This window comes from Cheilinus undulatus, linkage group 7 (genome assembly GCF_018320785.1).
Source record: "Cheilinus undulatus linkage group 7, ASM1832078v1, whole genome shotgun sequence".
In the NCBI taxonomy this organism is placed as follows: domain Eukaryota; kingdom Metazoa; phylum Chordata; class Actinopteri; order Labriformes; family Labridae; genus Cheilinus; species Cheilinus undulatus.
Genome location: NC_054871.1, coordinates 29,478,379 through 29,505,514, shown reverse-complemented (window position 1 = coordinate 29,505,514; position 27,136 = coordinate 29,478,379). Strand labels below are relative to the sequence as shown.

General features: G+C 40.3%; 1 protein-coding gene across 4 annotated transcripts in view; it reads right to left on the bottom strand.

Annotated features, from left to right (window-relative positions):
* Positions 1–801: 801 nt before the first annotated feature.
* tle2b (TLE family member 2, transcriptional corepressor b) overlaps positions 802–27,136 on the bottom strand; it is a 137,783-nt gene continuing 111,448 nt past the window's right edge. For all 4 annotated transcript variants that reach the window (XM_041791146.1, XM_041791150.1, XM_041791147.1 and 1 more), the window contains 12 exons: positions 24,920–25,060; positions 21,560–21,613; positions 15,047–15,214; positions 14,386–14,536; positions 13,666–13,835; positions 12,509–12,585; positions 11,163–11,412; positions 10,758–11,005; positions 10,057–10,204; positions 7,753–7,903; positions 7,546–7,622; positions 802–3,170 (listed from right to left, as the gene is read on the bottom strand). In XM_041791146.1, coding sequence (XP_041647080.1) covers positions 3,063–3,170; positions 7,546–7,622; positions 7,753–7,903; positions 10,057–10,204; positions 10,758–11,005; positions 11,163–11,412; positions 12,509–12,585; positions 13,666–13,835; positions 14,386–14,536; positions 15,047–15,214; positions 21,560–21,613; positions 24,920–25,060 — 1,743 coding nt within the window. In that variant the 3' untranslated portion in view covers positions 802–3,062. The remainder of the gene's footprint in view (positions 3,171–7,545; positions 7,623–7,752; positions 7,904–10,056; positions 10,205–10,757; positions 11,006–11,162; positions 11,413–12,508; positions 12,586–13,665; positions 13,836–14,385; positions 14,537–15,046; positions 15,215–21,559; positions 21,614–24,919; positions 25,061–27,136) is intronic.

The following is a 27,136-nucleotide window of genomic DNA, read 5'->3' as shown; positions in this document are numbered from 1 at the left end:
ATCCCTCACTTCAGCTGCTTCAGGACAATTTTCTTCTTCAGCTGCTCAGATAAATGCTGAAAAGTGCTCCAGAACTTTGAGCTAGTCCAGTTTGTTAACAATATTAATCCAGTGTAGGAATCTGCGGTGGAATCAGCAGAATTGACGTTAATTAGCAAACTTTAAGAGCTGAAGACAGAAAATATGATGCGTTGTATTATATATGTTATATATGTTAAACATGTTATGATGTGTTCAAATGCCACATAAAAATAGGAAATTTTAGTTTTTGACGAGAAACTACAAATACAGTTGTGAATATGAAGAATGTGTTTATATTTGAGGGATATGAAATAGATGTGACTGACTGAATTATAGCTTTTTAACTCAACACTACTCAGCTAAAACCACTCAAGTAGTCCATCCAAATGGGATTATTATCATTTTTCTTGTAATTATTGGTTACTTTACATTGTTGATATATTATTTTGTTATGAGAGCATCCTAGGATGGAAATAAATTAAAACACAAGACCTATAAGGAGTGTTGATGTGATTTTACTTATTCATGGTAGTGTGAAAGTAATCAATCCAAAAATAATCGTGATAATCGTAAAATCACAATTAGTTCTCTTAAAACTGCATAACGCAAACCATGGCGACTATAGACATGTCAGTACACAACTTTTGTCGTTTTTTACAAGAAAACAACTCAATGTTGTTCTTTGTTCTTCTTTTAATGAAGAAATGTGGTCAAGTTCTAATAAAACTTATGCTTTACCAGCATCCACGCTAATGTCTTCCACCATAATTGCACCGATTTCTTGTTGCTGCTTGCTTACATCATGACTCCGCTGCGTCAGAAAGTACTGCCCCTTGTTGCTGATTGGTCCTGTCCCTTTCTAACTGGGCCAAAACAGTTCAGATGGGAGCTTTGCAAGATGTATTTGACGAAAGGCAGGATAAAATCAGAGATGTTATGCAATAAGAGCACAGAGCGCTCTGCATGTGAAGCAGTCAAAAATGTAAACAAAACAAAAGGTAAAAAGAGTGATAAAGTGGTGCTGTGAGATGGAATTATGAGACAGAGGAAAAATGTGAGCTCTGACAACAGCAATCCTGTCTTTATGATGTGTCGTAGAGGGACATCCACTACAGACTAAAGAAAGAGAGAAGTGTTGGAGAGAAATAGCATCTGGTGATTAAGTGCCGTAGCATTAGCATCAAGTTAGCATATTACTCATCTTAAGGTTTGGACGGACAAACAAAGGCAGTGCAGTGTGATGGTCACAATGACTGATCGCGTACCTCTGTGTAGTCATGTCTGTCGGTCAGGTATCGTATTTATGTCTCTCTGATCCCCTACTGTGACTGTAGTGAGCATCATAACAGACCTCAGGTTTATACCTATTCCAGGCCTCATGGACTCACAGAAAGCACACCTGACACCATTACAGTCTATGAGAACTCAATGTTTAGACTTCAGCAGGGAGATTGGGATTAGGTCATAGTCCAGAACATAAAACTAAAAATGTATGTCTTCATTCTCATCTCTTTGTATTAGTATAACTAAATATAATATGTTGATTTAGAAGCTGTAAAGTTGCTGTGTGGTGAACACTGTTGCTTCTGGATCAAGGTAAGCGAGCTGTTTCCCCCTGTTGTCAGTATTAATGGTAAGCTAAGTTTGGCTAGCAGCAAGCTAGTGATGGCTTTATTTTTCTGTCCTAAAGATGAAAGAGTGGTTTGATTTTCTTAGCAAAAAGAAGCCAAAAACAAATTTCCCAAAAGTTCACACTATTCTTTAAAGGAGAGTAACATCTCAATCATTAGCTTAGCGAACGTTAGCCAGCGTTCTTGAACACACCAGCAGGCAGGCAGGCAGAGGTGGAGATAATGACTCTGATAAACACGTAATCTCATCTGGTTTGTAAATCAAAACAGTTTGATGAAAACAGAAAGGATTGGGATTAGACGCTGCTTATTTGGCTGCTGATGATAGTAAAATTGCGTGGTGTTAATTTGCCCTGTTGTCTGCCTTACAGTGTAGTCGGCGTGCTGCTTCTTCATCTCGCTGACAGCGCCTTTAATGAGAGTGAGAGCAGCGCCCGGTGTCAGGAGAACAATCCGGAGGAATTAGAGGGAACAGCTCGGCTGATGTTCTGTGTTTGTGTCTGCGGGCCCTCGGAGAATCCCATTGACTCGGCTGCTCATTAGACGCTGCCTTTGTCAGACCAAAATAAAATAGATATTAAGCAGTGAGACGGCGAGCGCTGCCATGAATGTTTAATTGGGTGCTGTGTGTGTTGCGTGTGTGTTTCTCTTCCAACGTTCACCTCAGGGAGTGGATTTGTACAAGTTTGTGTGTGCTTTTGCCCGATGACGTTCGCCTCCTGTGTGTGAGAACAGGTCTATGTTTCATGTCGGTGTGTGTGGATATCTGAAGCGTCATCGTTCCCCAGCTCCTGACACCTCTCTGTGGGGAGAGCGAGCTGCGGCGTCAGCCTCATTAAGGCTTCCACTGTCTGCCTAATGAATCGATTGTGTGGTATCAGTGCTCCTGGCTGGCGCTCCCACAGTGCCGCTCTGCGCCTCCTCTGGGGGCCTTCCTTCCACTGAGCTCTTAATCAGGAAACAGCCCTAATTACCCGGCCTCGCCTCTCCTCCTCCCCCTCCTCCTCTTCCTCCCTGTCATTTCTCTTCCTTCTTGCTTTCTCTCCTCCTCTTTTGCTCACCCGACTTTATCTTTATGCTCCACCGCCCTTTCCCTTTGTCCTTCTTATCGTGCCGCTTCCTCTCTCTTTGCTATCATCCTTGAGCTAAAAAGACAAAAGGAGGAAGGGGGGCATTTGGGAGCTTCCACAGTAGCTTATATCACAGCAAAAAAAGGAGATGGAGAAGGGGTGATGTGTAAGGGTTGAGGATCAGGAGGATGGAGAAGGGGCTGTTGCTGTTGCTGATGTAATGAGGATCAGAAGCGATTGGCAGGGTGACTGATTGCTCCATTTTCCTCCAAAAAATACAAAATAAAAAAAAGCTCCCAAACCCCTACGTCCTGTCTCCTCCCATCTCGTCCCAACCCTCTTAGTACACCACCTCATACACCGTGGCCTTCTTGTCCCCAGAGCCCGTCACTATGTACTTGTCATCAGGGGAGACATCGCAGCTCAGTACAGACGAGGACTCCTTGGACTAGAGGAGAGAGATACAAACACGAAGAGAAAGAAAGGGAGGGAGAAAAGAGAGAGAGAGAGAGATAAGTGTTGGTAAATGTGTAGAGACAGATGGAGAGAAACAAACACAAAAAGAAAAGATGTTAGAAAAAATATGACTCATCACTTAATACTCAATCATACGAGACATATTTGCATTTCAAAACAGTCGGCAATTATTTCCAAACAGACGACAGCACAGCTCCAGGATGCTGACTCATTCGTCTGCTCTCTCTCTCTCTCTCTCTCTCTCTCTCTGCAGCCTCATTAGCTGCAGGTTTAAGCATCACGAGCTGCACAAGTCTGACGGTCTGTATGAACTAGCAAAATGCACAATCCTCCTCCCTCCCTCTTCTACCCTCTGTGTGTGAAAGGCAGACCTGGGCACCTGGCTTTAGATGATCTAAAGCTCCCTCTGCTCCCCCTCCTCCTCCTCCCTCCTCTCTGCCTCCCACTGCTCCATCATCATTTATCTTCCTTCCTTTCTTCCCACACTCTCCTCCCCCTCCTCCTCTTCCTCCTACATCCTCTTAGGCTCCCCATTTCACTCTGCCCCCAATTCTCCTGTCCACCTCTCTTCCTAACCCCCCCCCCATTACTACTCTCCCTCCACCCTCCCCGCTACAGGCACAGCAGAGCTGTCAATCATGAAGCAACCGGTGAGAGGCCATTTCACACAGGATCCCTCGTACTATACCAAGATAGCAGACGGGTGGGTGGGTTGGGGGTGTCTGGAGAGGCAGCAATGGCATGTCAAAACATTTTAAGTTTGGAAAGGACCACAACAAATAAATATGAAGGAAGAAATGATAAATTTTCAATACAAGCATGCTGCTTGACTAAACCAGGCAGCATCTTTGCCTTCTCTGCCAAGTAAAACTATAAATCCTTTTTGCAATAAATTAGTTAAATGTATGATGAGAGTATTCATGACTGAAATGTACATAAAACACATAAAATAAAATAATAACGCACACGTTAACAACTTTTTAGAGCTCCCCCTAACATCTCATTTAAGAGCCAAGATCTCCTTAATCAGAACTATGCTTTCTGCCATAATATTTATTGATTTACTACTACCAACAGTGCTAACTTGTCGAGCGGTACGTAACTTTATAGTTGTAGACAGGAAAGCAGAAAACCTTATGCAATCCTGTGAGGCATGGCAACACTGACTCGGGAGTGATGTGGTGCGATTCGTTGAAACACTGCTTTTTTACAGAGTATCATCTACCCTCATTTACTGCTGCAGTTTTTTTAAATCTTCAGGTGACGCTGTTCTCCCATCCTCTCGTATCCTCTCTCTTTCATCCTCGGAAAACAGTTAGAAAGTTTAGCCAGTGACACATTTGGTCTCTTCTTTTGTTGTGATTTTGCAACTCATTTTGTTTTGTATGTTGGATTTCCTTTTTCTCGACTCATGCCATAGTATCCTTTCAATACAAAGGTCAGAATCTTTCAAAATAATGCTTTCACGGCTGGGCACGAATCAGACCCCGGTTCAGTTTTGTCTGGACCGAGACCACTTATTTTGACCGGACCAAGGTCTGGCTGTTTGGTCAGGAGTCAAGACCACTGTTCAAAGGAGGTTTTATACCTGTCATTCAGGTTCGGTCAAACTTAGAAGTCTGAAATTTCAGACCAAACAACCTAGGTGTGAAAGCACCCTAAATCCTGCACCCCTACTGTTTTGGTTTATGGTTTTCGCCACATTTTTTTTCAAGCACACATTCACAACACACTAGAAATAGCTCTACAACCCACTTTCACCAGTTAAGAACGACTGCTCTCATCTTACCTTACAAATGCAAAGAATCAGTTATAAAACTTTAACAGAAAATGCGTAAGGAACTTAGCATACATAAACACAATGAAAAATTTATTCTGACCCTTGTTAATGAATTTCAATAATACTAAAGAACCTCTATTTCTATGTGACACAAAAACCAAAGAGGTGACAGAAGCAGATAAAAATCCTTGGCAGCTTGATCTTCGATAAAGACAGTTCCCTGATAAGGTTAAGTAAGTCGACGACACCTACATTAAATGAATGAGGGTTTATACAGCATTAGAATAAAGCTCTCTTTGCTGCTATTTACATATCTGAATGTCAAAACTACAGAAAAGAGCTGTCTTTGTTCTGCTTTGTTTGTTTGATCTGTCTTTGGTGTTTGTTTTTTTTTTAATTTGGGATATTTAATGTAAAAGTAGTTCTGTGAATATGTGATCATGTATTCATGGTATATTTATTGCCAAATACTGAAAAAATGGAAAGAAACAAAAAGTAGGAGTAAGCCACAGCCCAGCCGCAGGAGGGGAGAGAAAGTGAAAAAAATGGTGGGGTAGTGCAAGAAAAAAGATAACAAATATGGAAGAAAGCAAGGACAGGGATAAACCAAAGGACAAGGACAGAGAGAAAGAACACCGTGAGGGTAGAGGTACAGAGATCAGGAGAGGGAGATAAAAATGAGTAAGTAGACAGAGAGAGAGAGAAAGGACAGGGATAAACAGAGAGACAAGGAGAGAGGGAGAAAAAGAGGAAAAAAGAGGAGACAAACTGGAAAGGACGGTGATAAACCAGAGGGAGATGAGGAGGGAGAGAAAGAGAAAAAAGAGGGAGAGCAGCTCTGTGAAACACAGTGACAGGAGGGAGCTGTTTGGCAGGGAAGACGTTTGGCATTTGGATAACAAAGCAGATAGCCAGCATTCTCCTTTTAGTCCACCGGGAGAGACAGGAGCCGCCAACCCTGCTGCCTACTTATAGAAAAATAAAAAACGCACACACAAAATGCCCAGCTTAAATGTACCTTCATCTCCCCTCGCTAGTTTCATTCACACCCAGATAAACTGGCTCAGCTAAAAATGCTGCCTCCTTGCATATTCATGTTTCAAAATTTCCTCAAATGCAGTGTTTGAACAAAACTAAATTAAGTCATTTGTTCTGTGATCCTGCATTCTCTGATAAACCTCTGCAAGTTAACATAGATCAGCAAATCAGTTAAAAATGTTTACGATTCGGCTTCCCCCTCTGAATCCCTGCATCTTTTCTTTCCCTTCTTCCTGGGTTTAGCACGTGTGGATGTGTTGGTGTGTATTATAGGCAGGAAGCAGAGGAAGCACCCATGGATGACACTGCAGCCATAGATACAGACCAAAAACTGAATATTAAGGTGCACAGAACAAAAACCACCTGAGAGAGAAGGCAAAGTGTCTAGAGCTCCCTCATTTCATTAGATTGGCAGTGGAAGAGGAATGCTAAGAAAAAAAGGTTCATTGAACTTTCTGTAACCATGAGTGTGTGCTCATGAGTGTGTGACTGAACCAACCTGGACAATCGTACAGTAAGCTGACTGTGTCTTTTGGTTTCTGAAAGTGATTGTGACATCACTCTGCAATTCCACCAGCCAGTTCTTTTATACACGTCTTACCCCCAAATTACATCACCAGTGTGATATGTCAGCACCTGTCATGGGGCATTTTGGCTTTACTCTGTACAGCCGACAGAAGAAATATGGAGTCATTATTGTCGCAAAACTCAAGAGTCTATATTTTCAGAGCTTTTCAGACTTACTGAACTTGGGCCCAGATTATTTTTCAAGGTTCCCCTTAAAACCTGGCTATGTGGTTTTCTCTGTGCTTGAAATGCCTGTTTGCTCTCAAATCTTTAGTTTCTTGCTCAGATAATACCCCAACCAATAAGAAACAGACATAAAGCTGATCAATCATGTTTGCTCTACACATTGCAGGAGGCCTTAACAGCGTTGAATCTCAGAGGTTATTCTTTATGCTCTTAAAATGAGTTTAGAATTTTTATGATGAGTTATTTTAAACCACATCGGAAAAAAGGTTTTTTGGTGCAGTTTGTGAAATACATTTTAATAATTTCTACTCGGTATTTGCAAGATTCCACATTAAGGGAAGTTTTTCAAAATATGTTTTGAGCATGCAGAGACTGGTCTGTGTGCAATGAGATGGATATCCAAGAAGTGAGCAGAAGTTACCTGAGGGTTAGGGGAATAGTTTGAGTATAAGCACAGGAAAGATATGAGAGCAAGCAGATATTTTGAACACAGAGAAAATCTAAGCCAAAGGAGGCAGTTTTGAGCACAAAAAACAGGTTTTAAGAGAAAGTCTGAAGACAAATCTGAGCCCAAAATTAATGATTCATGCTCTCAAAATGTTAAAATGTGCACTTAAATGTTGCAACAATAACTACTCCATAGAGATTTTCTGTCCATTGTAATATACAGTCAATGGTGCAGACACATGTGCACTCATAAATGAATAAATATTGATGGGTCTGCTTGGATGCATATATATACAGAGTGCAAACATCCTAAGAACATTGCGCTTACCTGGAAAATACTGGCTCCATATGGTGTCCTCCATGCATTCAACAGATTGTCTTTTCCTGTACTCACAAACCACTTGCCTGAAATAATGCAGACAGAAAAGTCACACTGGTTAAACAAAGAAAAATAAAGATCAAGGCATAAAAAGAGCAAGGGAAGTAACGAGAATATTTAATCATAATCTGGACTGTTATGTTTGAGTGTGCACACCGCAGTAGGCGAACTTGAGAGACAGAACACAGCTCTCGTGGAGGTGCAGCTGGTACTTGTCAGGTTTGGAGACATGAAGCACTTCCACGTTACTGCTCTCCATTCCCACAGCCAACCACTCTCCCGTTGGACAGTAACCTAGAGAGAAGATCTGGAGAGAGAAAGAGAGAGAGAGAGAGAGAGGGAAGAAAGAAATCAGAGGAAAGTTAGAAATGAAAACAGAGAAAAGAAGGAGAGAAGAAAGGGTGAGGAAAAAACAAGGTTTGGGGAGAAAATGTAGGAAATGTAGTGAGAAAAGGAGATTAGGTTGATGAACGAAAACAATGGAAAGAAGATGAAGGAATTAAGATGGAACAAAGGATTTCAGATGAAGAAAAACACGGTAAATGAAAATAGAAAAGAAATGGTAAAAAGTGAAAAGGTGGAATGATGTAATAGAGTTGAACATGGAGGGAATTAATAAACGGGGAAAAAGAGAGGGAAAATGGTAGCAGAGTGACAGGAAGTGGCAGACCGAGAGAGATGGAGAAAGAAAGGAGAGAGAAAGTCATTACACGGTGGATCGAAACTCATCTGACAACAGTAGTCAACTCTATAGCTCTGTTGTGGCAGTAAGGAGTGAATAACAGAGCTGTGTGTGACAGAGAATCTGTAAGGTAACACTATGGTGTCTGTTAATGTGTTTTTGCTGTGTATCGGTGTAAATACCTGCAAGTCAAGGTCACTCTCTGGGTCCAAGTTTGGATCATATGGTAGTCAGTTAATTTAGGATTTCAACCCTGTGAAGATGTGTTGTATTGCCTCGTTTGTCCCAGTTATTCTAATCTTTGTGTTTTTATATTTGCATAGAAATGTTGAGTATGTTTAGATATTTTTGGAGATGTAAAGGAGTGTTCATAATTTTTTTTACTTTAATGGAAATTTGGGGGAATTTTAAGGGCTTTTATTGCCATTTTTAGAAAATTTTGGTGAATTTTTAAGAATTTTTGAAAACCTCTCTGCAATTTCTGGGAATTTCTGTGCCAAAGTATGGCAGTTGCATTCATGAAATAACCACATGGAAAACATTATAGACTTAGAAACATTTCATAAATAAAACAGAAAAAAGTCAATCCAGGATTAAATCATGCATAGGCCTGTTTCAGAAGAAGTTACAAAAACATTGGCTCACTTCGGCTCTGCTAGCTTTACCTAAAGCTCACATAGCTACACTAGCAATGTAACATTGCCACATAAGCCAATGTAGCTAAATTAGCTTTAGCAATGCGAACTCTAGCAAAAGTAGCTAAAGCTCACATTGCTACGGAGTTAACGTATTGCCATATATTACATAGCTGCTTTGTGAGCTCGCTTTAGCTATGTAAGCTAAATAAGTATGTTAGATATGTAGCTACATCAGCTATGTAGTTACATTATCTATAACTAACTAAGCTTGTTTTACATGAGCTTTTGCAAATGTAGCTAAGGATAACTTAGCTATGTAAATAATGCAGATATATAGCTTATGTAGCTTACATAGATGCTTTGTGAGCTTTGCTTTAGATACATTAGCTACAAAGCTATGTTAGCTATCTATCTAAATTACCTTTTGCTAAGTTAGCCAAAACATTGTGAGCTTTAGGAAACGTAGCTTAGCCTAATTTAGCTACCTATAAAATTTAGATATATCGCTTAGGCAGCTGCTTTGTGAGCTTAGCTTTTGCTACATTAGCCACGGATTTCTGTTGGCACCATTATTTATGTAGCATACACAGGTAACAGAGCTACGTCAGCTACATTTGCTCTAATGTTCTCATGGACGGGATTTTTTTAGGCAGACTGTTTTCTCAGCTTTATCTCTTTTGAAGGTCAGGTTTTTAACCTTTAACTTTCGGTATCTTAACCCTTACCTTAACCCTTACCCTAAACAGAAGCACAATCAGATTTTATTTTGAAAGTTTATGCATTCTGTTCTGAGATATACGCTGTCTCAGATGAATGGTCTGCAGTCAAACTGTCTTGGAAATTACACACATTTTTTCAAAAGTTCAAAAAAAAATTTGGATTTTTTTTTTGAAGAAAAGGGATGCGTTTCATTGAAATTTTCTTGGGACTTAAAAGGAATTTTCACAGAAAATCTCTAAGGACAGTTGTGTAAACTTCCATCTGTTTTCAAAGCCTCTTGTTGGTAAAATTCAGCTTTTTTCAATCATTATTTCAAAGAAATTTTCATTGGATTTATTTTTGATTTTTGGAGACTTTCACTGGAAATATTTTAGAAAATGTCATATGTGTATGGATGATTGTGTCCATCCATGTATGTACCTGCGAGGTGAAGTCATGCTGCTGGAGCTGGCGCCCCTCTCGTAGGTCCCAGCAGCGCACTGTGTTGTCGAGCCCTCCTGTCCACAGTTTGGTGCCATCATTGGAGATGTCGATGCAGCTCGCTCCATCTGTGTGGCCCTGAAACTGCCTGCAGAGAAGAGACACAAAAGCTTTATGTATGAATACAAACACATGCATACACACAATTTGCAGTCTCTGCATCCTGCGTGTTTATTTGCCTCAATTCTCCCAGAGGTGTCAGACCAAATATATTTTAATCCTTACCTCCCTGTAGCACCTCCTGCCCTCACCCCACCCACACCTGAATCTTTCTTCTTTTTGGTACCCTCATCTCCTTTCCTTGCCACGGCCTCCCATCGCCTTCTCCCATATTCTCCCTCCACCTGCCTTACCAGAATTAAGCGTTTTCATCCAATCCATATCCCCTAAGGCTCTCCTCGCCTGACTATAGGGTTAGGTGAAGAAGCCCCTCACTGCAACGATTTTTTCTCCCTCTTCTGTTCTCTAATATTTCATATCCTTTTTCTCTTTTCTCCTGAAGAAGTTCCTGAAATGCTTCCACATCCATCAAGCCTTTCTCTCCTTCACCTCCCTCCCTCTCCCCTTTGTACCCTCTCCCATCTAGAATCTATTTTTTGAGAAAAATCTTTATTTGCTTTTCCTCCTTTCCCTCCTCTTACCTGACAAGCGTCTGATTGTGAAGGTCCCAGACGACAATGTTCCCGTCGCTGCAGCAGGAGAAGCACACCTTGTTGTCGGGGGAAATGGCCAGAGCATAGCAAGCAGGGGCAGATGATGTCAGTTCAGCCTTGATGCGAGGAGTGGGTGTGGCCAAATCCCAGATTGACAGGGTGCTGGCCTCCCCACCTACAATCAAGGTTCGTCCATCCGGGAGGATTTTACAGGAACGGATGTAGTTATCCCTGTTCTGATTGGATGAAATAAAATAAAAAATCTGAGTACATAAATAAAACAAATCAGAATACATTGGTAAAAGAGATATACTACACCCGAACACATTTACTTTGAATGCTTAGGTGTATTTTGAACCCTTCTGTGGGCCTATTTAAGCCTTTATGTCTCACCAGGCAGTCCAGCTGGGCCATGGGGCTCTTGGTTCCTGGCTGGCTGATGTCCCACACTTTGACGCAACCTTTACCTCCGGTGTAGACGTGACGCGTCGAGGTGCTGATGGTGACGGCGCACACCACCTCGCCATGGTTCAGACTGTGAATCTGACGGGCGTGGCGAGGAATTCCTGGGCCCAGCAGGGCATCAGGGGGGAAGGGCACCGGTTGCATCTGTCCATCTGCACTCACATGGAAAGAGTAGGCACTGCAGAGCAAACAGACAGAAGGGAACAGAAATAAATCAATATAGCACTGAAGAGATACAGCTGGAAATAAACAGAGTTATGACTTGTTTGTATGGAAAAGGAGATTGAAGGAATTGAGAAATGGCCTGATGAGAGGGCAGGCAAGACAGATTCAGTGAGAGCAAAGAAGCTACAAGTAAGAATGCAAAATGCAGATACAGTAAGTGTGCAGGATCTGAAGTCTGACGATATAATGGCGGCCTTGTAACTCATGTGATATTTGCCCAAATTCAGCAATTACTCAGCCCACAGCAGCTGTGGGAGGGAATGTATAATGACAGATTGTATTACAGGGCAGAGTCAGTGTGGCATTGCTAATGGCCGATCAATACCGGAGCAGTTGGAAGCCGAGGCTGTTTTATGATTTCAAATTAGCAGCGCAAGAATGAACTGCTACTCTGCAACAAATGACAAAAACAACACAATATCTCAGTCAGCAGTAAACAATGGACTGTGTGTGAGCGTGCTAAACATCCAATAGTGTCGACAGTATGCAGGGCTTTCATCTGATAGACGAGGTTAATGTGCAACCCCGAAAGGCCTTGTGTAGACAAAATGAGCGGCTTGGAGGAACGATTACTCATCAGGATTGTGATTCAATCCAAATATTTTCATTTTCTATGACCAAGGCTAAAGTATCACCTGTTTTTTAGTCTGACATGATTATTCTGCTGAGCTTTCACGTACTTATTTTTACCTCACTTTTGACAGATAATACAATCACCTAACCTGTTTATCTGCAGTTATACAAAACATGTTAACTGAATCAGAAGAAAAGCATTTAAAAGAGGCAGGTATCATTCAATTTTCAATCAAAGATATATATTTATTTCCAGGCTTTTTGTGCCTTAATTGACAGAGGAGGACAATGGGTAGAATCAGAAACATGAATGAGAGTGGGGAGACATGCAGGAAAGGAGCCACAGGCTGGATTTGAACCAGGGCTGCCCACAGGCATTGGGTGCAACCTAATCACCAGGCCATCTGCGCTCCACTGATGTCTGTGCTGCCTAAATATTGTCAACATTTTCATGTATTAAAAGCAAACAAACTTACGGCTTTCCACCAGAGGAACCAGGCAGAGAAGAGGACAACCCCGGGGCTCTCAGGTGAGACCGAGAGTCATATGCCACCTGATGGGGACAAGAAGGCGAAGTAACAATTAACCGCTTGACAAACTTTCAAACTTTCAAAAAGGAACATGCAAACATACAGAAAACACATGCAAATTCATACTAATTCTTGGGGGTTTCTATTTAATTACATAGAACAGTTGTAAAATTACAAAATCTTTCAATTGTAAGGATTCAAGCAATAGTGTGACCAGAAAGTCTAAAAAAGAAATAACTGTGTAAGTGTGAAAGAGTGCTGACACTGATATGTGATGCTGTGAGTGCACTGTTTTTCCCTTGAGAGGTTAATAGTCAGGGCACAGCAGTGAACATCTTGCCTTGAGGCTGAGTTATGTTGAAGCATTGTGGACGCTACGTGCAGTAGCTACACGCTGTTGCTACATTAACAACCTTGCCAAAACTGACATGCACATTGTCTACATGTCTAAAATTAAGCTTTTAGCTTCAACAGGAGATTGTAACAACTATGTTAGATTGATGAAGCTACTATTAGTTTAGTTCAGTGGTTCTCAAATGGCATGGCAAGACACACTGGTGTTCCTTGAGGCTAGTATCGACGTGCAGTGGCAATTTGTACAACCATATGATATTACTTTAACTATGCAACTGCAAAAGTTACTTGAAGCACGTGTTAAAGAGGCTACTAGTACGGAAAATTTAGTGTGACAACGTTAACATGCAAGTAGGAGGGGGACTATAAATAACGTGTACATACAGTATGGCAAAAGTACTCTCATGCAACCAGTAGGTGATGTCCTGGATATGATAAGGCAGCTTCATACTCTTTTCTGATCTTTTGTTGATACTGTGGATATCTCCAATTACACACAGCATTGATAAAAGCATAGTGTTAGACTCTGCTTTGCCCGCCATCTTGCATAACTTGTAAACAGCTGTCACTTTCTATCAAAGCGAACGTAAAATGATAGCTTAGAGTATATAATGAATGCACAACACAACCTGATAACCCAGAAGACATTAATCTACTTCCTCTCAGTGCTCTGACAGTCAGAGGGTTAGATCTGATGCTGAACTATAAATCAAACTCTGACAGAGAAGAATAATCTGGCATTTGCTCACCATGGGGCTTCGGGAGTAGGCGTTTGCTGCTGCACTGATCTGTGGGGAGAGAGTCAGAGCGCCTCCAAAGCCTCCTGGGCTGGCCAGCTCTCCATTCAGTCCTGCGTGGGACACCACGCCAAAGTGAGCCGGGTATGAACCGGGGGGCACAGACATGGGACTGCGGAGAGCTAGGGAGGGAGGGAAAGAGGAAGGAGGGATTGAAGGATGGAAGTAAAAAGGGGAAACAATACAAAGCACACAAGTACAAACATGATCACAAGGGGGCCGAGAGGAACGGACAATTTCTTCCATATATTAACTTTCTTGTTTAAGCACAACAAAGTTTAGGACAATGATTGTTCTGTGTTCATTAGCATAATCACAGCAGTTTAGGGTCAACTTAGCCTTATGCTTTTTCTAATGTTTTACATTTGATCTAGACATATGTATTCTTTGAAAATTTAACTTTACAGAAGTTACTTCAAAGCACAAATAAATGAGGAACTGGATCAACAGAGGGACAAGAGGGCATGGGGCATAAAGGACAGGGATAGACTTGGTGCAAATTCAAACAAAGTTGAGAAAGATAAGACTAAGATCAGTTTGTTTCTAACATAAAGTACATTTGAAGAAATGACAGATACAGACTCAGTGTGATAGATTTCTATATCAGAGCTTTTATATCAAAAGTTATGTGTTAAAAGATAATTGATGAAGGTTTGTGAACGGTATTCTCACCAAGAGGGTCTGCACTTGATGCTGCTTTGCTGACCAGACGAAGGCAGGAGGTGCTGGGACCAGGGGCTCCTGGTGCTCCAGGTGTAAGAGCGTCACGATGAGACGGGGATGGGGTGCTAGACTTAGACAAGGGAGACTGGGACTTATCCATCTGTTGAGAGGTCAAATAAGAAATAAAAAAATAAGAACAGCCACATCTTCGTCTTTCAGTGTAGTTCAATGGGACAAGAGTTGGTAAAACTAAACAATATTTATGGTATGTCAGAGTTAAAGAGTTTTTATTCATACAATATCAAAAATTATGACAAACATGTAACATGAGGAAGTGAAGAAAGGATTTTGCAAAAAGACTGAAATCTTCACTCTCTTGAAACACGTTGACAATTTCAGCAACTGTAAGACTTCAGATCAATCAATCTTTGTTTGTATTGTGCCAATTCATAACCAAAGTCATCTCAATATACTTTAGAAAGAGGCAGGTCTAGACCGTACTCTCTGATGTGACCTATCATAATAAAGACCAGTGCAAATAACCATGAGCACAGCACTAGCAGTATTTAGCCCTGTTACAGTGACCTTCCCTTAAGGGGCAGGGATCTCGAGCAGAGAAAGGAGTCGGCGGCGATCAGACAGTCCTGAACAATCTACTCAACTTTCTTACCTGTGCAGGGTCCTTGGCCTTCCCCGGGGTGGGGCTGCGGGGGTTTGGAGTAGAAGGGGCATCCCCTGTACTGGAGGAGCCTGGGAGCTCTTTCCTCAGGGTCGGAGCTCGGTCCAATCCGTTCCCATGTGGGGAGTGAGGAGGGCTGCCCGCAGGAGAGTTAGGCTCCTAAATGACAGAGATGAGAAATGATCTTAAGTTGTGCTACAAGAGCATATTTCTCTCTTTCTGTCTTCAATTTTTTTTTGACAAACTGAAAAAGAAGTTCAATGAAGTGATTTTGCATTTAGAGTTTGCTTTAGCTTAAAAAACAGTGCAGTAGTATGTAATGATGTTTGGGCAAACAACATTACATGTCTTTTATTATTTGCTGTGACACTGTTGGATCCCCCTGGCAAAGTTTGGCTCTTTCACTTCAAAAATCCTTCTTGTCATTCAGAATATTTTGTGTTGTTGTTCAGACAACTCACATTTGTGATGGTTAAAACATTTACTGCAGCAGAAGAAAAGAGTTTGTGTTTGATATCTCCCACTTCCTCACTTCTTGCAGATTTATTTTACAGGCAGAATAACAGTGGTGATTAAGCCCCCGTATCAGAGCCTACATGTGGATGCTGGGGTGGTGTTGAAGTGAGAGCACAGTAATGACGCGGGGTAGAGGAGCAAATGCGGAGTAGAGGGAGAGGTCACAGGTTAAACAAACCTCCAATCAGAAGGAAGTTTGTCAGATGACTGAATAAATGTGAAATCAGTGCAGCCTGAGTTGATGGCTACATCTCTGCTCATGACCTTCTTTATTTTGTTTTTATTTTTTATTTTTTTATATAAACAAAAGGCAATATCGCAAATTACTCAGTACTGTAGACTACTTAGTGTCTAGCTTCATCGAGCCAGATGAAGGAAGACAAGAGGAGGAGCTTGTACTGAGCTAAGAGGCTAGTTGAGTCCCTTTAATATATAAAGAAGGTCCTCATTATGTCACAAATATGCTTTTAATTGAAACAGTGATAGACTATCGAAAGAATAAGCCTTGTAGTGTGAGCAAATGAGTTAATTTTTGAAGTTCATTAACAAGGCTGTTCTACGAAACAGCTCTTTAATGTGAGCCACTGTAGCTAGCCTGTTTGAGTGCCAGTTTCCTTTCCTACATACTTTGTTGTATTCAATCCACAGTTAACTGGGCAAACTGACAAACTGGTACCAAATGAAGAGCTGTTTGGGACCCAAGCAACCGGCTCAACTGAGCTGAGCCAAATGACCTGAATCTCTTAAAAGAGCCACATTTTCCGCCATGACAAGTGAGATTGGAAAGACATAAGCTGAGGAAACACAGGTAAGATCAATGTTTAATGAGCAAAACCACGATAAACCGTATGCGAGTGTTGTGTGACACAGCTCGTCCAGGATTTTCTTTTTTTTTCTGCCTGCTGCCATTTCTCTCTAGGGTTTTTATTTTGCCTGGATATTTCGCTACTTTCAGGACACAAAAGTAGCTTAAGAATTGAGAATGCTTTAACTTCCACGGTTTTAACACTTGGCAGTCCTAAACAGCTCAAAACATAGCCCTTTTGGAAGTGTTTCTCTCGAACTACTATTTCTCCCCCAAGGGGAGTTGTCAGCGGTTGCGTGACATCATCTGAAAAACCTACAGTGTTTAACAAATTTATTAGACCACTCTAACCCAAACCAAAGTAAGGTTTATGCCACAGCTGCCCTAAATTAACAGCATTGGTAATTACCAAATTCATTTTTTATATTTCTGCAATGGTTAATACACCAATATGTACAAGCTCTTTAACCCAAATGATATTTTTAAAGCTAAAATATAATTATTATTGTTATCCGTGAATTTTCAAATTTACTGATTTACAAAAAAACTTAAAAAATATTAAAGCACATTAATATTTCTTGATTAATATGTCAAATTATAGTTATTTACTTGCATTCCTGAACAGAAAAATGAGTTTTAGTGGTTGAAGCCCAGTGAGCCGGCTCAAATTTGGGTGAATTCAGTTTGAAATCCCTCATTCCTGATCAAAATGGTAAAACGTGGAGAGCTCATAGAAAATGAAAGAGTCCGCATTAAAGCACTTCATGATGCTGGATGGTCTCTGAGACAAATATGACAGGTGATCTAATAAATTTGTTAAGCACTGTATGGATTCAAAATTAAAGTTAAAATGCTGCAGATTGCTATTTAATAGATACAGCACAACCTGCAATGTCAAAATGTTTATTATGATCAATAGAGAACATTGCATGAAACAGCAGAGGTTGTCGCTGTCACTGCTGCAGCTGTGAGTGGAACAGCACAAAGTGTTGCTGTTACAGCTGCTTTCATCACTGGAGACGCTGTCAAATCAGAGCTGCTTCCCCCAGAACAAAGTGCTGGAGTCAGCACTTCTCACTGGGTCATGGTGATCAGCACACACATTTAAGCTCAAACACACTCAGACATAGCCTGCCTATGCACATATATGAACACTGAGAAATGCACAGACTTTAATGTAGCTTAAATATATGCATGTGCATTGTCTTAAACACACAGGCAGATCCATACAGATTTATATATAGACACAGACAAAGCCACACACACATAATTTATCAGAGAATCCCCCTCCTTTTTTCTGCCATTACCCACATTTGTCTTTCTTCTCTCTGCTTTTGTACCAGTTCCCAAACCACACAAGAGACCAGCTCTGCTTTTGTGTTCGAAATCAAAATACAGAGGGCTCAGATAAAACATATTTTTGTACACTGTGTGAAGTATTTAAAGAACTGAAATATTATAATACACCACAGTTACCTAATGAGAGGCGGAGGGAGGTGGATGAGAAGAGCAGGAAAGAAAGAATAAAAGGAAAAGAATCAAAGATGGAAGACCATAAACTTTCAATAAAACATAAAGGAGGTGGGTGAGAAGATTTAGAACCAGAGTATGTGTGCTTGTGTGTACAGTATGTGTGGACAGACTCGGTTCACTCAGAGGGAACACAAATAGTGGCAGCTGATAATAAGCTTACATAGGAGCTCCTCCTATTTACAAGGAAACTGCAGCGGAAAGCTGAACTCGCTACATACCTGCTCACGATCCACATTTCACAGATATACACACAGAAACAGAAAAAAACTAGATAGATACCTGAAATCCATCTAAAATAAGGACTTAAATACAAAGTTGTGTCTGAGTTGTGTTGTAAAGCTGAACAAGTACCTGAAAAGATCACTGTCACAAACTGAGACTTTGACAAGGATTAAATTTAAGGGATATTTCAGAAAAAAACAATCTTAAAATTCAGTACAAATTGCTTTGTGTGATGAATTGCTCTGATTTATCCGTGATACATGCCATTGAAATAATATCTTTGGGTGTTTGGCACGTTATCTAACACAATAAGTATTTTTAGATATTTTAGGGATTAACCAGGAAAATAATTCCTAGGAAAGACAAAAAAATTTCTATAGCAATTGTTCATATTAACTTTATTCAGTGATTGAGAAGGAACTTAATATAATCATAACAACTTACTGAAAGAAAACACATGAATGATTAACCCTACAAACCTTGTCTGATAGCCTACAATTTCAAGCAGTAATGCATGCATTGTTTACATTATTTCAGGAACAACAAGATGGATCCCAGAGGAGTAAATTGTGATCAGTGCATAGTGCTGTTTTTATTCAGGGTTTTGAAACTAGAAATCCACATTGCTAAATCCATGATAATATAATTAGCCAAATTGTGATCAGCCAAATGGTAAGCTGATCCTAATTATCACCTCCCAGCTCCTACAGCCAATCACAGCACTCTCTCTCAACACAGCTGTGTTTTCAATTATGACATACTTCTCACTAATTCTTGCTTGCATTAATGCTGATACACCACACTGCTGCTGCTGGCAAAGCTTAACCTCCTCCACCCCAGCCACCTCCTTCATAGCATAAAGCTTGTTGCTTCCTCATATTGAGATTTATGCTAAAACAGATTAATTCGTGTTGACTAATTTTAGTGTATGTTGCATGTTTGTTAGAATGTTGCTATTTTTTCTCCTGATGACATGCCTGAAGAAACTAAATGCAGAAGTTTGCTCATTGATGATCTGGGTGTGATCCGTATAAAGTTCTATGAGAATCAAATTCCTTTCTGTTCATTTATTTGATCTTTTTGGTCACATAACTTTTGATGCATGCATCTGACATCCTTGCAGCACACATGTTCTGACAGTCCGGGCTGTCTTAAAATAAAAAGGCATGTTTTGTCTTATAAGGGTTGAGATTCTACAGGCATTTTTTGCCTAAAAAATACAGGTGGTCCAAAAATAGCAAAAACTGGCTAGGGTTTTCCAAGGGTTCAGTAACATATTGGGGCTGAATGTATCAATCACATTGGATTAAGGTTTTTAAATCACAATAAATCACATGCTTTATTGTTCCTTCAGCTCACTTTTGTTGAGCCACCGAGGTAAAATAACTATACCACTGTGCCTTAATGTCTCATTACACATTTAAAACTCACAGACAGCTTACTGGACAAGACAAAAGTCATCTGCACCTTGTGCTATCAAATACCCACTTTTTCCCCCTTATTTTCATTTTCAAGTGGATAACAAGTTCCTGCTATTGGGGCTGAGTTCATGTCATAATCTTTGATCTACCCAAAGTCTGTAGGTCTGTATCCAAACAGGGAGCCAGTCACCCTACTTTAAGAGAGTACAAAAATACAATATGAAACAAAACAGTTTTAAATGCAAGGTTTTTGAATTTCAAAATGCAATAAAAAGGGAGACTAGTCCTGCTTAACCACAGAAAATCTGACATTATTTGCATTTTTTTTTTAAATTAAGCATTTGACAGCCCTAGTAGTAAATAATAACATGACTATTGCTAGCTGGTTTGGTAGAATAAGTCTTTGATTGTTCTGGCAACTTCATTATTATATTTACTTGATTATTTTTGTTAAGACATTAACATGAAAAGGGCCTCAGGCAACTTTTTTTCTCATCCAAAATCATAAACAATATTCAAGTTCAGTCTTAACCAAGGAAGCAAAATTAAGACTATCTTAAAAATGTGCATTAAACAATATCAAAACTCCAGAAAAAGGGTAAGGTAAGGTAAAATGAAATAAAAATTGACCTCAGAAACACATAAACACACACATGGAGCTCTTCATGTTAAATGAAACTATCGACAGCTGGACTGGCAGGGTTGTGAAAAGGACAGAGGATGGTTCCAAGCTGTGGAAGAACATCTATAGTTATTCCCCCAAGCAGAACTGGTCCTCCTTACGCTGGACTTATGATTTATTCATGTGTGGGCTGTAACCCAGAGTCACAGAGCTCCTGTCGGATAAAGACAGCTCATAACTCGTAGCTTTGTAAAGAAATCAAATGTATTTTCTGTAACAGGGATGTATAGCTCTCACACATGGACAGAGTTGTAAAGAAGTATGTGGGAGAGTGGGGGAGGTGTAAGTTCTGTGAGAGAGTGAGTTGGATCTTTTCCATGGTGGAGATGGAAAATTGTGATAAAACATCGGTACAGAAGGTGGAATATTTTTGAGGAGGAAAAGGATAACATTAACTTGTGCTGAATTAAATACTCTAAAATATAGTTGTGCTTCATGTGTTTATTATCACCTGAAAAATGAGAGAAAAATGTGTTTTTGTTTAGTTGGAATGATACTGATAATGATATATATCTACAAAGGGAGCAGGTCCATTTTCAAGATGCATGTCAAAACTTATTTTTTAGAATCACTGATAAACCTAAATGTAAAACTTGATTTTTTTTAAAAACATAAAATACACTTATCAACATGTTTCTAAGGGAAGGGGGGGGCCAGGGGTAATGAGTTAGATGCAGACTGTAGTCTGCACCGTTGTTTCAAAGGTCTCATGGAAACTGAAGTGCATGGTAAACTTTTGGCATGTGAAAAAACATAGCTCATACAAAATACCTACATTTAATCATATCCTTATCCTGACTTGTGCTACAATTATCACATCTCTGGTACCAAATATCCATCTTTCAATAGACAGAAATTTGGCACTCAGATTTCAGCTGTTGATCACACAATGTCACAACTACATGATCCATTAAAGCCTCATTTATGCCCTAATTTCAAAATGCAAAAGAATACAAATGGAGCGCTCTGTCCATATTCTACGTTAGTTTCTACTGTATTTCTGCATGTTCTCTCAAAGCTAAAAGATGCGTACTAAAGGTTGCAATACCACCAGTAATTGTGGTGGCAGTGTTGAGCATCTGGACGACAATTCAAACCAGAGAAGCAAAATACAACTGTACTGCAGCATGAAATAATGTTGATAGAAGCTAAAACAGTGAAAAGGAAACAGTGATTTAAACCAGTCAAAATGCTCTGCAGCACTGCAGCAAAGAGAGCTGGTTAAGGTAACAACTTTGACTGTCTGATTCGAAAAGTTTTACTCCTTTTCGCATGAAAGACCTTATAGGATTCAGTGATGATGTTAAAACAGATGGGTGACTTACTTCATTAGAGACATCCACTACAAGATTGTCTTCACTCTTGTCTCCATCGCTGTCCTGAGGAGTGAAGAAGACAAATAGGAGGTAAGGCAAACCACACAGTACAGTAAAGAACTTTAATAATACAGACGGAAACACACACAGATCGATACATCAATAGAACTTGCTTCTCTTTGCTTCCTTTCACTACAATCCACCATGCAACATTAAACACAGAGATGCTATACACCAAACATCTACACACTGTACACCCCATATTGTCTCCAAACATCTTCCTCATACAGAAACATGCTTTCATCCTCATAAAAACACTGTTGCTCTTTCTCCATCCATGGCACATTTTTTGCTCTTTGTCTAGTCATCTCTCCACATCGCTCTCTCACTCGCGCCCTTTTTTTCTGGGGTGAAAATGATGGCACTTAGTCACCATGGCAACAGAGCTTTGATGTGATCATGGCCTGATATTCCTATTGACATCAGTGTGGAGTGACATCAGTACCTAATTATACAGAGCCAAAACAGCTATGTCTACAGTCTATTCCTAGAACAGAAATATGGATTCAGAGGGCAAGAGAGGAGAGAGAGAGAGAGACAGCTAAAGAAAAAAAAGGACAGACAGATTTCCTTCACTTTTATATTCTTTATTATCATCTTAAGTCATATGTGCTCATCTGCACATGATTTAAAACTAAAGTTTTCATTTTCAACTTGTATCCTTTTCAGTAAAACACCAACTTTTATGTACATAAGTGATTCTTTGACTGTATTCCTGCACAATTGTTTGTTTAAATTCTGTTTTTTACACTAAAACTAGCTTTAGAAATGTACAGTCCCGTCCAAGAGTTTTCACCCCTGTTGGAAGTTTTATCTTTTAAATGATTTTACAAATCATTGTGGTCAATATAATTTCGTGTTTTTGACCAAAAAAAAAATCCTAAAACCACTTCATTTCAGATTTCTACAAAGTAATGTAAATTAAACAAAAATAAGTAATGTGAGATAACTGATAAAATATATATTCACCTCCTTCTAGTCAGTATTTAGTAGATGCTGTTTTGACTGCAGCACTGAGTCTATGTGGATAGGTCTCAATCAGGCTTACGCAACTGAACACTGCAATTTTGCTTCTTTGCAAAACTCCTCAAGCTCTATCAGGTTGAATGGTAACCAGGCATCTCTGTTCAAGTCAAGCCTTAAATTCTCTATTGAATTGAGGTCTACGCTTTGACTCAGTTATTCCAGAACATTAACCTTATTGTTTAAACCATTTCTGTGTAGCTTTCACTGTATGCCTTGGGTTACTGTCTTGCAGGAAAATTAATTCTTCACCCAAGCTGTAGTTTTCTTGCAGACTGAATAAGATTGCCTTCAGAATTTTCCTATTTTTTGCTGCATTAATTCTACCTTGAACCTTTACAAGCCTTCCAGGGCCAGCTGCTGAGAAGCATCCCCCAGCATTATGCTGCCACTACCGTGCTTCACAGTGGGGATGGTGTGTTTGTGGCAATGTGCAGTGTTTGGTGTCTTCCAAACATAGCGTCTTGTCTGATGGCCAAAAAGCACCATTTTGGTCTCATCAGATCTAAGAACTTTCTTCCACCTGACCATGGAGACTCCCACATGCCTTTTGGTGAACTCTAGTCCAGATTTAATAGTTTTCTTCAACAGTGGATTTCTCTTTGTCACTCTTCCATAAAGCTTTGACTGGTAGAGAACCTGGGCAACAGTTTTTGTTTTTCAGAGTCTCTCCCATCTCAGCTGCTGAAGCTTGTAACTCCTTCAGAGTAGTCATAAGTGTCTTGGTGGCCTCTCTCACTAGTCTCCTTCTTGCATGATCACTCAGTCTGTGAAGACGGCCTGATCTAGGCAGATTTACACATGTGCCATATTCCTTCCAGTTCTTGATGATGGATTTTGGGGTATATTCAGTGGCAATGTTTTGTGTCCATCCCCTGACTTGTACTTTTTAGTAAGCTTTTCTCTGAGTTGCTTAGAATGTTCTTTTGTCCTCATGGTGTAATGGTAGCCAGGAATACTGATTAACAAGTGACTGGACCTTCCAGACAAAGGTGTCTTTATACTATCACTTGAGACACATTCAGTGCTCTTAGGTGATCCCCATTTCTTTAATTCTGAGACAGCTGAACCTCTGTTGAATTAGGAAGTCACTTTAAAGGGGGTGAAAATGTATGCAGTCACTTATTTTACATTACATATCTTTGTTTAATTGACATTACTATGTAGAAATTGATTTTCACTTTGACATAAAGAGGTTTATTTAAAAAATGTCAAAAAAGTCAAATTGTGTTGACCATGAATAACTTGTAAATAATACATAATAATAAAAAGTTAAAGTATAAAACAGCTAAGGGAATGAAAATTGTTTTACAGGCACTGTAAATTTATGCTTTCCATGCCAATAAAGCTCATATAAAATGAACCGATTGAATGGAATTGAATTTAAAGAGAGAAAGGAAAGGAGAGAAAAGGACGGAAAGTGAAAAAGAATGAGAGAAAATCAGAGAAAGGGCGAGAAAGAGGAAAAGAGAGGGGAAGAGAGTAAAAGAGAGAAAGAGAAAATTGAGAGGGGCAGACGGAGAAAGACAGGAAGAGAAAAAGAAAAGTACAATGAGAGATGCTGGCAATCAAACAGTCAAAAATAAGGGATGGAAGAAAAATGGAAAAAAAATTACCAGTCAGAACGAAGAGAGTGAGAAAAAAGGTAGAGAAATGAATGGAGCAACAACAGTAAAGAGACAGAGAGAGATAAAGAGGAGCAAAAGCAAACAGAGAGAAATGGGAAGAGTAATTCTCCTCGACAGACAGAGAGAGAGGAAAAACATTCACAAAGTGGAAACTATCTGTGCTTGTTGCTGCTCTGAACTAATGGTGAGATTTGGACGGTTGTTGTTGATGCCAAACTGATTTAGCTGGAGGCCGTGTTGCTCAGACAGACCTCCCAGTGTCAATCAATCCTACAGACTGCAAACACACAGCTATCTCATTCATTACAGCTATCTGCCTTGGCCGTCTCTCTTCTGGCATTACATCGCCTATGGCTCGCTGCTCCTCCCCACATTGGATCCATCCAAAACAAACATCACTGTGATTGGCTGTGGGCCCCCTTACCTCTGGGTGGCCTTTAATGTCACACGTCATGAGTAAACACACTCTTGTGAATTACACAGATGGGCCTGCAGTTTGAGACGTTTGTTGTGTTTATGCAGCTTTCTGCAATGTGTTTCATTAAAACCATGCAGATCTCTGATAGTGCTGATGAATTAATTTCATGTTAGATGCATATTTGTACATTTATTCAAGTAACATTGCATCTTTTTCTCAGTTTATCTCACAGACACATACATAGGAGTGTGGAGGAAGGGACTCTTTGTCATCACAGCGCCTCCTCTTAGCCTCCGCTCCTCCTTGCGAGGAAGAGTAGCCTCCTGACGGGCCTTGGCGCTCCTCATTGGGCTGACTGTCTGTTGATGACACTGACTTACTCTGGAGAGAAAAGTGCACAAACATAAGAATTAACACACAAACGATTATTGCTGCAGCAGTAAAGAGAGGCGATAAAAGACACATCTGACACTGACCTGTAAAAAGTGATAATCAAAGAAAGGCTTTATACAAAGTCAGCATTGTGCAAAGACATAAAATGTAAAACATGCAGACACAGTCACTATCCTGTAGGCTAGTGCTAAGCTAAAGTAAAAGGAAGAAAAGAGTAACAAACAGGAGGAGAAAGCCTCATAAAAACATGAAAACACCACACATGCACACAAGAGCAGACGTCAGTACAGGTGAGGACAGAGCTATATGAGATAGCCCGTACAGCTAATTAGTGCTCTCCCCTGGACACACCCGTCCTCATGTAAAATACGACTCTCATTATTGGCCAATAAAGCTGTGCAGGCGTATTTACAACATAGCCCGGCCCGCTGCTCAGCACCCAGAAGAGCCGATCAAAGAATTGTGTTGTTTTAGCGTCAGGGCAGGGGCCAGAGGTTCGTCGAGGGCCACTTGTCTTTCTCTGTCCCCCTCAGTGGGGAGGACATGAACAGTGAGGCTTCAACATGCCAATGAGTCACACAGGAAGGAGCCCACGGGGGCCGCCAGGAAGGAGAGGAGGAATCGCACAATAGAGCACAGTACGCTGCAACAAACTTCATCTTCTTTTTTCTCCTCCTCACTTCCTCTCGCTGTCCCTTTTTTTCCCTGTTTAAATTCCAACATGTTCTCCTCATGCAGGACGTCTAACTAATGCTGAATGATAAGCCCCCCTCCCCGTGTCTTCTCTCTCTATCCCATCATCGTAATGCTTGGCTAAGTTCAGCACAATTCTGAACTCATAGGAGAAATATTTTCCTGGTGTTAACAATCAGCATTGTGTTTAGCAATTAAATCATGCTAAGGGTCTCACTGCAGATAGAGTGAGGCAGGGAGAATTAAGTCAGTAGCACTCTTAAATCATTTTAATTCCACAATAAAAGCCAGAACAAAGACGTGATAGCACTTTTTTTAACAGCCTTTCCCTCCCTATTTTTCCAACCTTCCTCTTTAGTCTCTCTCCCCCTTTTTCCTTTTTCAATTTCACTCTCCATGTCCCTCCAACCCCTGACTCCCCCTTTTTTTTTCTCTTGGTGTTATCAGCAGTCACACTGATGAAGGCCAGCTGTCTACTGCAGCTAGTACAGCAAGGGAGTGTTCACACAGCTTTCATAAAGCAGCCGAGGAGAATAGAATAAACCATAGATGGCCACTGAATTTCAATCAGCCCATTTGCACAGCATTAATTCTCCAGGCAATTAACAGGGACTTTTAACTACGATGACATGGAAATGTGAAAACCTCAGAGGTCTGATGAATACTTGTATACATTTCATGTTTTGCTACATGTTGCATTTATTCAATTTCTGGAAAAGCCTCATATTTTTTACCTAATTACATGACTGTTAAATGAGTCTTTGTATGAGCTACCGCTGGTGTTACATCCACCAATGCTGACACAGACTTTAGACTGCAGACGGACAACACTTCTGAACAGCATGTGAAAAACAACAGACTGGCATGCAACATGCAAGGTGGTTCATTTTTCTGAAGTCAAACTGTTTTGTTCAAAAGAACAGAATTTAACTTTTTGTGTCAATCAAATTGTGTCACTATTCTAGAAAAAAATCACATTTAATGCAGACTGCTCTAAATATTTGAGGCAATAGGCAATCTCAGCATCTCTTTATAAGCTGGGGGGGGGGGCAGTTAGTTCCTTTTGTTTTCTGTTGTATTTTGATCAGCTGTCAGTGTTTGTCACCTCTACGTTTGAAATCATTCGCATGGAGGAGTCAAAAGTTAAACGGCAACAGTCAGTGTGCATGCTTAAGCATCATTTGGTAGGTTAGGCTTTGGCAGATAGATACAAGACAGAAGAGGGAGACTCTGCCACTTCTTACTGCCACTTCAAGTTTAAATTTTCTACATTAAGCGATTCAACCCGACTCTATAACAGTCATGATGGAATGTCAGACTGAATCATCTACAATGCACAACCATTATGCAAAATGTATGTGTTCATACTAA